This window comes from Anomaloglossus baeobatrachus, chromosome 3 (genome assembly GCF_048569485.1).
Source record: "Anomaloglossus baeobatrachus isolate aAnoBae1 chromosome 3, aAnoBae1.hap1, whole genome shotgun sequence".
NCBI classification, from domain to species: domain Eukaryota; kingdom Metazoa; phylum Chordata; class Amphibia; order Anura; family Aromobatidae; genus Anomaloglossus; species Anomaloglossus baeobatrachus.
The window spans coordinates 205,167,625-205,180,303 of NC_134355.1; the positions used below are offsets into that span (position 1 = coordinate 205,167,625).

A 12,679-nucleotide genomic window follows, 5' to 3' on the forward strand; every position below is an offset into this window, starting at 1 on the left:
GGAGGTGCAGCTTCATCCAGAGTACTTCATATTGTTTCCACTATAATGTTTCAGAACAGAGTCAGGACAGGAGAGGGGGAGATTGCGACCAATCGTGATTGAAAATTATTCATAAGTTTCTAGATATTAATGGCATGTATATTCCTAAAAGTGTGGTAAGTGGGGACATCCTGAGTGGGTAGACAGTTCTTGTAGTTAGAGAGTGGGAGAGGGGAGTTAGTAAAATCATGCACTGAGCAGTGCTCAGAGAAGATCAGGTTCAGCGTATTCCCATCTTCATGTGTAGGAGAGTTAGTAAGTTGTGATACACCAATAGAGGAAGTTAGAGATAAAAGCTGAGTGGCAGATGGGGAGAGGAGATTGTCAATAGGGATGTTAAAGTGGGAATGTCACAGGCTAGAAATGTGGAAGACAAGTGGTAAAGTGATCAAGGAACTGACAGGGGGGAGGATCTGGAGGGCCATAAACAACCACCACTTGCAAAGAGAAGGGCATGTAAAGTCTGACAGTGAGGACCTCAAAAGAAGGGAAGATAAGTGGAAGTGAGAGTGCAGGAGGGCTAACCTGAAAAGCACAATTTGTGGAAAGCAGCTGATGAACACCTCCACCTGGTCTATTCTCAGGTCTAGTAGTATGTGGAAATAGTAGGCCATCATACGAGAGCACAGCAGTGGCGGTGGTCTCTTACTGCTGGATCAAAGTCTCAGTAAGAGCTAGGAGGTTAAGTCAACTTAAAAGGACAAGGTCATGGATATAGGAGAGTTTGTTACCAGCTGAGGAGGAGTAGGAGATGGAGAGTTGTCCGCCTGGTTGGTACAGGGAAGTCTTGCCTGTTGCAAGTCTAGTACACAAGGTTGACTTTATGACCCATTGCAACCCCCGTGATGCTCGTGTAATACGCATTTTTGCCATAACCCATTAATTGTTGTTCACCCTTCTCAACTCACGCTACAAGAAGAACTTTCAATCTCTACTTTCTGAAGCAGGGAGGATTATTAAAACGGTGCAATAGAAGAAGGCCCTAGTCGAATAATTAATACAAAAATTCCCATCTGACAAAGCTGGCGTCAGAGGTCATAGTTCCTTGGGTAACCAAGGAGGAGGGATGAGGGATACACATACCAGGTCCAACATAGGTAGGGGAACACTATCAAAGATCTGGGACAGTTTCATGAGACCCTACTAGTGCCCAGTCCCAGGGGTAGTCTGACAAGGAGGGAAATATTTGGAAAATTTTGAAGAAGTACTTAGCCGACCGTGCCAGCATCCTCCATGATTTCTCTGTCATACAATTATTGGGTATCTAAGCAGAACATGTGGCATGAACTGTCCCTCTATGCCTTGGAGGTGCATGCCTGGCCTGTTGCTAGTATTCTGAGAGGCGCATACACATCCTGTCGCATGCTAGCAAGTCACTAGATATCATATTTGGGATTATTTGGTTTGAAAAACCGAAGGCTTAGGAGTGATCTTAGTACAATGTACATGTAGCGCCCCTGAGACCTGGTTGCTACAGGGTACTGCAACTCAGTTAAGGAGCAGTGTCCCTCTGGGGTAAGTGACAGGTGGCTTGCCAGTGTTGACATCACACACACTTTACATGCAGTTAGGTGCCCTTCCCTTGTGTGGGAGTGGGAGTAGTCTGGTCCTGGGTAGGGAGAGTCAGCCATCCAGAAAGCATGGGACTTTCCGGTTTCCAGGGCAACCACTGTGCCACATGGGGTATAAGAGGAGGTAGCCATGACACATAGAGAGAGTGAAGCTGGAGGCTGTCTGAGGGAGCTTCCCATGAGACCAGCCTGGGTGCAGGAAGGCACCAGAGCTGGGGGGACTGAGGCAGCTAAACTTTCTGCTGCAGAGCCTGGGGTTTGGGAGGGTTCCTTCTGCTGATCGCTGGATAGTGAGGACACACAGGACACACTTGCACGGACACTGGTAGCCACTTGGATCTTGCACCAGATCACCAGGTCAACACCTGCAGTACAAGGGACAGAAACCAGCCGACCCCACAGAGCTGCGATAGTGAGTGCAGAGCTTTGGTTTACCAGCTACGTGTGTCTCCCTTTCTATTGCACTGTTCACCCTCATCCTGCACCCTGAGGGATACTTCAATCAGCCCTGTTCACCCTCATCCAGCACCATCCAGAGTTCTGGGGTCTTCCCCTACCCATGGCTTGAACGTCATCTGGTTGCCCCACTCCATCTCCCCCGGGTACTCCCATCGGCAGAGGCGGTACTCCCCTTACCGCGAACCACGGGTGGCGTCATGAACATTTATCCCCTGTAAATAGTCCTCTTTATATTTGAGTGGTCGCAAGTCCCCACATCTGGAGACCCTCGAGCCACAGCAACCCCGGATCCAAGCGGTTCAACTGCTGCAGGGGCGGCACATACAAATATATAAAGGGACTGTACAGAGATGTTTCTAGTAATATTTTTACGCCTACCGAAATAACGAAAAGTTTTGAAACTGACACAAATGTTGTTTTTCACAGTTTCCTGCTTCAGTGTTTTTAGCTCTTTTAGTCCAATGTTACTGAAATACAATTATAGGAATTTCATAACTTTTTAAACTTTTGTTGACAAATACATCAAGTTTATGCAAAGCTTCAATATGTATAGTTCGGACTCATTTTTTAAGACATTTTAAATTTGCCCCGACTTGCTGTATATCAGCTTCTGGGTCAAATCCTGACTGAAGACAGCCCATTCTTGTCTATTCAGTACTTGGAATTTATCACAATTTCAGTATTTTTGTTTGTGCACCAGTTTTTTTGAGGAATGACCAAATTGAGATCTGGGGAATTTCTGTAACTAATACGTCAATGTTTTGTTCTCTGAGCCACTTAGTTATCACTTTTGTCTTGTGACATGGTGCTCCATCATGCTGCAAAAAGCATTGTTCATCACCACATTGCTCCTGAATCATTGGGAAACGTTTCTCTTGGTGGATGTTTACATATCAATCTTTATTCATGGTAGTATTCTTACAAAAAATTGTGAGTGAGCCTTCTCACTTAAGCGGGCTTTACACGCTACGATATCGTTAATGATTTATCGTCGGGGTCACATTGTTTGTGACGCACATCCGGCGTCATTAACGATATCGCAGTGTGTAAAACTTAAGAGCAATCTGAAACAATCGCAAAAGAGGGCAAAATCGTTTGCCGCGGAGAGGTCGTCCTGAAATAAAAAATCGTTTTCTGCTTTTTAGCGATGTTGTTTGTCGTTCCTGCGGCAGCACACATCGCTATGTGTGACACTGCAGGAGCGACAGACATCTCCTTATCTGCCTCCACCGGCAATGCGGAAGGAAGGAGGTAGGCGGAATGTTTACGTCTCGCTCATCTCCGCCCCTCCGCTTCTATTGGACGGCTGCCGTGTGACGTCGTTGTGATGCCGCACGACCCGCCCCCTTAGAAAGGAGGCGGTTCGCCAGCCGGAGCGACATCGCAGAGCAGGTATGTGTGTGTGACGCTGCCATAGTGATAATGTTCGCTACGGCAGCGATCACCACATATCGGCCATACGACAGGGGCGGGTGTCATCGCGCTCGACACTGCTAGCAATTGCTAGCGATGTCTTAGCGTGTAAAGCCCGCTTTAGATGAAAAGCAACCCCACCCATGGATAGTCTCAGGATGCTTTAATGTTGTCATGACACAGGACTCATGGTAACGCTCACCTATTGGACAATCACTAATCCAGATGTTCTCTTTTTCATTTTTACTTCAAAAGAGAGGTGTTCATCTTCTGTTATAAAGGATACGATATCAGTAGGGTGGGTCCCTCATATCAGATCACTGTGGTTCCAGCACCTGGCCCTCCCAATGATCAGCTGAAATCCATTCAGGCAGCAACAAAATGTAAAACAGTCTGAAGTTCCTCAGAGAGAATATTATAATAATAAACTTGATGTTTTTTGTCAGCAAAAGTTTAGAGACACTGAAACAAGTGTGAGAACCAAATTTTGTGTCAGTCTCAAAACTTTTGGCTACGACTGTAGGCCTGCAAAAATGACAAGGGGAATCCTCTACGGCTAGAGAAAAGAAGAGTTATTCATAACAAGTGCAGATTCTTTACTTGAAAACTACTGTGAAACTCTCTCTCTCTCACAACATGCTGTAACAGTCAATTAACTAAAAAAGTTCAAGGAAGCCTGTCTTGTGATGGGACGTTGTGATGGGACTTTGATCCAGGATGCAGTCTGATTGCCAAATATGAAATTGAGAAGGAATTGTCCCCTAATATGGGGCAATCAACATCTATCCCCACAAGGTTTTTACCTTCCCCTGGAACAACGTTAGGTTATAGCTTGAACTTGATAGACTACGAAATAAATGTTAAATATATACACTATATATTTTACATTTTAAAGTCAAATTCAATAGATGTATATACAACATGTATGTAAGAGTCACCTGAAAGGCATGTGATGTGCCGCTGCAAGAAGTCTTCTACCCAAAATGCACAGTCCAAAGGAAAGAGTTACCAAAAAAGAGTCTTCATCAGTAGAAACTTTCTGAAATACATAGTAAGTAGAAATGAACGGATCTGCCAAAATTCAAATGCACAAGAATATACAGATTTTACAAGGAATTTAGATTTGCAGCAAAGCTATAATGGCCTCCACATAGCTTTCTAAATTGTATAATGGCTCCACGCAGCCCTCCAAACTGTATAACAACCCCCACATAGCCTTTTAAACTGTATAATGGCCCCCACATAGCCATCTAACTTGTATAATTACCCCCACATAGATCTACAAATAGTATAATGGCCCCCACATAGCCCGGCAAACTGTATAATGGCCCCACACAGCACTCCATATAGTATAATGGTGCCAAATAGAACTGAAAACTGTATAATGGCCCCCACATAGCCCCGCAAGCTGTATAATGGAACCCCACATAGCCCCCCAAACAGTGAAGTTGCCCCCACATAAATCTGCAAAATGTATAATACACCCACATAGTCCTTTAAATAGTATAATGGCCCCACATAGCCCTGAAAAATGTATAATTGCCCTTGCATAGTACTTTAAACCGTATAATGACCCTCAGTGATTAAAAATAAAAATACTGCTCTGGTCTCAGCAGAGTGTGTATATCATGGCATTATTCCATCCACTGGGCTGAAACATCAGAGCTCAGATGTACAGGGAGAATGATGAAGGAGGGAGCTGATGGCTTCCTCTTTCATAATTGGTTTCAACTGTATCGCATCAATCAAGTCAATACAGTTGAACCTGTCAGGTTAGGTTATTGTCAGGTGGGGAGAGGTGAAGCTAGCATCAGGCCCCCTCAAATCACAGGCCCCCTAGCGGACATGCCACTATTAGTGGTGCACCACTGGTCTAAGTCCTGCTCTGGTGCCATTTATTTTGAGGCCTACTAGCACGTAGTGAGTAGAGATCCTGTCATTAGGAACCATCCTAATTGGGTACACTTTATCGTGGTGGGAGGGGATTTAATCTCTTTTGATCAAAATAGTGTCAACTAAGTACCCTATGTTATTTACATACAGTATAACCATCATTTATCTACTTACTGCAAGGTATCTACTTATTATTTTTATTTTATGTTTTGTCTTTGTGTGTGTGCCACAGCGTGAATGTGCATTTACCCATTGCACTTACACTAACAAGTTTGCTCGTGTGACGCCCTGGCCTATCAGGTCATCATAGGGTATTGTGCAATCTGCCCTTCTGTACAATATCCACCTCCTCCTTGGTTACGAGTCCCCAACTATGGTGTTGCCAAAACCAGCTAAACAAAATCCTAGGAACACTCTGCACCACACCCACCAGACACACCAGTGGACGGCCTGAGTGGAATAGGGTCACCCACTTGGGTGTTGGTAAGGGGAGGTCAGGAGTGTCAGGAGGAGGCCAGTGTAGTGTTGGAGGTGAAGGAGAGAGGAGGTCAGAAGCCGGGTTCCTTGAAAGTAATTAGGTGGCAGACGGTGGTCTGGGCTCGTGACAAGGGGCACGGAACTGTCGATTAGGACAACCGGCGGCCTTGTACAATCACCAGGCTGGGACCAGGGCACGACGGAGTACGTGGACCCTAGGTCAGGGAGTAGCTTCAGGCAACCTGACAATTCACCCGACGAGAACGGAGTCTTCAAGATCGGCTCTCCACCCACTCCAAAATCGGGGTACTAGCGCAACAAGGGGGATAGGACATTCCACAAAATGGTCCGGAAAATCCCAAGCGTCAACCCTGAGAGCAAGTTTCCACAGTTAGCCACACTGGGGAGCGGAACCCGATTAGTTTTACGCTACCGGGTCCAACTAAGAAGTAGACTAAGTGCCAAGGGAAAGGTCACAGATCATCAGGCAACACCACCGGGGACGGGACCCAAACTAGCTACCCTCGGCGGCAGCGGTGTCCAGAACTTTGGTTTGCCAAGTTGTCGGTGTCAGCTTCATGAACTGAGTGAGTACGCAACTGACCCTTCACCCCCCAACGGCACTCTTCAACTCCATTACTGAGTCCTGGGGTATCCCCCCTACCCGTGGAGGGTTGCAACACCTGGCTGCCCCATCATCATTCCGGGTACTCCCCAACGGCAGCGGTGGTACTCCACCTTACCACACACCACAGGTGGCGTCACGAACTCTCAATACACCATCCCCTGTAAATACCCCCTTCATTTCAGTGGCCGCACGACCCCCGGGTCCGGACGCCCCTCGAGCCACTGTGGATCCGGATCCAAGCAGCCCGGCTGGTGATGTGGGGGCAGCACACTCGCTCGTGACTTTAACCTTACAATGTAATAATGGCAGTACAGCAGAGTAAAACATTTTTGTTTCTTTTTTTAGGAAAATTTTAGCAAACTATTTGGCACCTAACGAGTTACATTCTGTTATATCCCAGTGGGTGTTATCAGATAGTTGTGACTGCATCATGCTGACCAGTCATATACAGGCAGCAACACAACACATGAAATTTCCATCTCCAAAAAGCTTGTCGGCAGAGGGAAGAATGAAGTGCTCAAAATTTCCTAGTAGACGGCTGTGCTGACTTTGGTCTTGATAAAACACAGTGGACCTACACCAGCAGATTACATGGCTCCCCAAACCATTACTGATTGTGGAAACTTCACACTAGACCTCAAGCAGCTTGGATTGTGACCGCTCCACTCTTCCTCCAGAGTTTGGGACCTTGATTTCCAAATGAAATACAAAATTTACTTTAATCTGAAAACAATACCTTGGACCATTGAGCAACAGTCTAGTTCTTTTTCTCCTTGGCCAGGTAAGACGTTTTTGGCGTTGTCTATTGGTCATGAGTGGCTTGACACAAGGAATGCGATACTTGTAGCCCATGTCCTGGATGCGCCTGTGTGTGGTGGCTATTGAAGGACTGACTCCAGCAGCAGTCAACTTTTGTGAATCTCCCCCAAATTTTTGAATAGCCTTTTCTTAACAATCCTATCAAGGCTGCGGTTATCCTGTTTTTTTCTACCACACTTTTTCTTTCCACTCAACTTTCCATTAATATGTTTGGATACATCACTCTGTGAACAACCAGCTTCTTTAGGAATGACTTTTTGTGGCTTACCCTCCTTGTTGAGAGTGTAAATAACTGCTTTCTGGACTTCTGTCAAGTCAGCAGTCTTTCCCATTATTGTGTAGCCTACTGAACCAGACTAAGGGACCATTTTAAAGGCTTAGGAAGCCTTTGCAGGTGTTTTGTGGTAGTTATTCTAATTTTCTGAGATAATGACTTTTGGGTTTTCATTGGCTGTTTTCATTTCTGTTTGTAATGACTGTATATAATATATGCATTTCCCTTTTTGTATTGAATTACTGAAATAAATTAACTATTTGATGATATTCTAATTTATTGAGACGCACTTGTGTATTTGATACACTGCCAATTTTGTAAGTTTTCCCACCTACAAAGAATGGAGTGTTCTGTACATTTTACCGTAGGTACTCTTCAACTGTGACAGACAAAATCCCACTCCAAAAAAAAGTCCAGAAAATCACATTGTATGATTTTTAAATAATTAATTTGCATTTTGTTGTATGAAATAAGTATTTGATCATCTAACAACCAGCAAGAATTCTGGTTCTCAGAGACATGTTATTTTTTTCTTTAACCACTTCACAACTTTGGATGTACCTATACATCCTAGATTGGAAGTACTTAACGGCCTAAGATGTATAGGTATATTCTGGTGGTTGCGAGGGCATAGGCACTGTTGGCAGAAAAAAACACACAAAAAAAAAACTATAGCCTTCAAAATTCTGGTATTTCTGTAATCGTACTGACTGGAGGAATAAAGCCATTTAATCACTTATACAGCAAGGTGAACTGCTTAAAAAATAAATAAAGCCAATTCTTCAACTGCTGTTGATTTGTTTAATCTGCCTCAAAAAGATCACAGTAAGGCACAGCTCATATTTATCCTGTGCTCTTTGCTGAGCACTTACACTGGGAATTACATGAAAATCTCTCAAAAACATGTTTACAAAATTCCATCTTTTTACTCGTCTTTTTAGGGTGCACAAAGTGCCATCATCAATAGTTTTGTTCACTTTTGAAAAGATGGACATCACTGAACAGAGGCCAAACAGAGTTCGGAGTAACTCTGCTGCCTCACTAATGAATGAATCTGCCGGGGGTTTCACCTGAATCATGTATTTTAGAGATATAGAGGTAAATCCTGATGTAAGAGCTCAGTGTAGAGCACAGGATAAATGCAAACTATCCAAAATGTTCTGGACCCAAATTGCCGAAAAACAGAATTCAACTCCCCACAAAAACACAAGTTCTCTGTCACGCTGTACAAAGGCTAGTAAGACATAGTACAGCATAATCCAATCCCCACTAGGTGGCAGCAGAGTAGTGAAGGAGAAACAAGGAAACACTGTAATGGAAAGGCAGCTGAAGTACAGCAGAGTAACTTCAGCAGGCAGTTAACAGGCGAACCACCAGGGGGCAATAGAGTAGTCAAACAGTCAGAGTCTAGCCAGGAAAGTCGAGTCACTGCAAAGGGAGGATCAAAATCAGGTCAGAAAACACAACCGAGTCGAAAAACGGGAGATCAGGTATGCACAGGGAAACACAAACAACAGACAGGAGAGGGAAATGAGGGACCGGGACAGGCAGACGAACGGGGGAGGGTCAAAGTCAGGACACAGTAGCAGGGAGGCAGAACAGATCGGGAACAGAACACTCACCAGAACCAGTATACACGCAGCAAGACAGATATATCACTGGCACTGAGCCATGGGTAGAGAGGCAATATATAGCATCCTGGGATCCAGAACGAGGCAAGGGAAGTTAACCCCTGACATGACCAGGCCAGAGCTGGGTGTAACCAGCAGCAGTAAAAAGCTGGCCTGGATCATGACATTCCCATTCAGTCTGTCATCTGTTAATGGAAATATTGGGGGCTTCCACATTACCAGTAACACAAAGGCTCTGGAAAAATGCTATGGAACCCCCCCCAAAGAAATCCAGCAAAATTTGCGCTATAAAATCTAAATGCCCTGCTTCCTTCTGAGCCCCACAATGTGCCTATGCTACAGTTAAGATATTCATGGCAGGTTTCCAGAAACATAAGCTGGGCACAATGTACAGGCACTACAATGTACTGGGCATGACAAGGGCTTATTTGCAATTTTTTTCTTCAGCAACATTTGACACCATGGATGTTTTCTAGAGACTGGATCATCATTACACCTGTAGATGAATTCTCAAAGGGGTGTAATCTCCAAAATGTGGTCACCTTAGGGGGTTTCTTCTGTTGTGGCACTTGGGGGCTCTGCAACTGGAGTCTGCAAACTATTCTAGGAAAATCTGTGCTCTAAAAATCAAATGGCGCTCCTTCCCTCCTGAGCCCCTGGTGCGGCCAAATAGTACTGTACAGTCACATGTGGGGTATTTCCACATTCAGGAGAAATTGTGTAACATATTATGGGGCATTTATTACCTGTTCCACTTATGAAAATTGAATAGCTGAGGTTAAAACCATATTTAGTGGTAAAAATGTAATGATTTTTTTGCTCACCAGTCACCACCCAATAGTATAGAATTGTGTACTGTCAATATGCTCACTGCACCCCTGTATGAATTAATTGAGGGGTGTAATTTGTAAAATCAGGTCACTTGTGTTTTTTTTTGCTGTTATAGCACTTCAGAGGCTCTGACAAGGTGACTTGGCACCCACAAACTATTCCAACTGAATCTGAACTCCAATATGGTGCTCCTTCCCTTCTTCACATTGTAGTGAAGAAGTAGTTTCAAAAGTAGTTTTCAACCACATTTGGAGTATCAATGTACTCAGGAGAAATTGCACAACAAATGACAAAGTCCATTATTTCCTGTTACTCTAATGAATTTAAAAAAGTGGGCTTAAAGCAACAGTTTTGTGGTTAAAAATGTATTTTTTCATTTTCACTACTCAACATTTTAGAACTCTGAAGTACTGTGGGGTTCAAGGTGCTCACAAAGTATCTACAGTGCTGGCCAAAAGTATTGGCACCCCTGCAATTCTGCCAGATAATACTCAGTTTATTCTTGAAAATGATTGCAATCACAAATTCTTTGGTATTATTATCTTCATTTAATTTGTCTTCAATGAACAAAATTAAAAAAAATTGTCATAAAGCCAAATTGGATATAATCCCACACCAAACATAAAAAAGGGGGTGGACAAAAGTATTGGCACTGTTTGAAAAATCACGTGATGCTCCACTAATTTGTGTAATTAACAGCACCTGTAACATACCTGTGGCACCTAACAGGTGTTGGCAATAACTAAATCACACTTGCAGCCAGTTGATATGGATTAAAGTTGACTCAACCTCTGTCCTGTGTCATTGTGTGTACCGCATTGAGCATGGAGAAAAGAAAGAAAACCAAAGAACTGTCTGAGGACTTGAGAATCTAAATTGTGAGGAAGCATGAGCAATCTCAAGGCTACAAGTCCGTCTCCAAAGACCTGAAAGTTCCTGTGTCTACGGAGCGCAGTGTCATCAAGAAGTTTAAAGCCCATGGCACTGTGGCTAACCTCCCTAGATGTGGAAGGAAAAGAAAAATTGACGAGAGATTTCAACTCAAGATTGTGCGGATGGTGGATAAAGAACCTCGACTAACATCCAAACAAGTTCAAGCTGCCCTGCAGTCCGAGGGTACAACAGTGTCAACCAGTACTATCTGTCGGTGTCTGAATGAAAAGGGACTGTATGGTAGGATACCCAGTAAGACCCCACTTCTTACCCCAAGACATAAAAAGCCAGGCTGGAGTTTGCCAAAACTTACCTGAGAAAGCCTAAAACGTTTTGGAAGAATGTTCTCTGGTCAGATGAGACAAAAGTAGAGCTTTTTGGGAAAAGCCATCAACATAGAGTTTACAGGGAGAAAAAAAGAGGCATTCAAAGAAAAGAACACGGTCCCTAAAGTCAAACATGGCGGAGGTTCCCTGATGTTTTGGGGTTGCTTTGCTGCCTCTGGCACTGGACTGCTTGACCATGTGCATGGCATTATCAAGTCTGAAGACTACCAACAAATTTTGCAGCATAATGTAGGGCCCAGTGTAAGAAAGCTGGGTCTCCCTCAGAGGTCATGGGTCTTCCAGCAGGACAATGACCCAAACACACTTCAAAAACCACTAGAAAATGGTTTGAGAGAAAGCACTTGAGATTACTAAAGTGGCCAGCAATGAGTCCAGACCTGAATCCATAGAATCCATAGAACACTTGTAGAGAGATCTCAAAATGGCAGTTTGGAGAAGGCACCCTTCAAATATCAGGGACCTGGAGCAGTTTGCCAAAGAATAATGGTCTAAAATTCCAGGAGAGCATTGTAAGAAACTCATTGATGGTTACCGGAAGCGGTTGTCCGCAGTTATTTTGGCTAAAGGTTGTGCAACCAAGTATTAGGCTAAGGGTGCCAATACTTTTGTGGGCCCATTTTTGGAGTTTTGTGTGAAATGATCAATGATTTGATTTTTGTTTCATTCTCTTTTGTGTTTTTCATTGCAAGCAAAATAAATGAAGATAATAATACCAAAGAATTTGTGATTGCAATCATTTTCAAGAAGAAACTGAGTATTATCTGACAGAATTGCAGGGGTGCCAATACTTTTGGGCTGCACTGTAGATAAATTCAGTGAGTGGTATATTTTCCAAAATGTAGTTACTTGTTTGGGAGCTCCATTGTTTAGGCACCACAGTGGCTCTGTCAATGTAACATTGCACCCGCAAACCATTCCAACTACATCTGAACTCAAATATGACGCTTCTTCCCTTCTTCACTTACCTCTGTACCTCAAAAGTCATGTTCGGCCACATAATAGGTATTGTCGTACTCAGGAGAAATTGCACAACAAATTGTATGATGCATTATCTCCTGTTACCCTTGTGAAAATTAAAGATTTGTCGTTAAAGCAACATGTTCGTGGGAAAAAATGTATTTTTTTAATCTCACAGCTCAACGTTATAAAATTCTGTGAAGCCCCTGAGGGTTAACAGTGCTCACCAAACATTTAGATAAATTCCTTGAGGGGTCTAGTTTCCAAAATGGGATCACTTGTGCGGGAGCGCCACTGTTTAGGCAGATAGGAGGCTCTTTGAAAGTAGTATAGCATCCGCTATCTATTCCAGACAACTTTGCTCTCTAAAATTGAAACGGTGCTTCTTCCCTTCTGAGCCCTGCCAT

The 12,679-nt window shown here is 43.7% G+C and overlaps 1 protein-coding gene across 1 annotated transcript in view; it reads right to left on the reverse strand.

The window, feature by feature from the left end:
• PCNX2 (pecanex 2) overlaps positions 1 to 12,679 on the reverse strand; it is a 1,407,555-nt gene that overhangs the window by 212,023 nt on the left and 1,182,853 nt on the right. Inside the window, exon 27 of the mRNA XM_075339694.1 lies at positions 4,421 to 4,521. Within this exon, the coding sequence (XP_075195809.1) occupies positions 4,421 to 4,521 (101 nt within the window). The remainder of the gene's footprint in view (positions 1 to 4,420; positions 4,522 to 12,679) is intronic.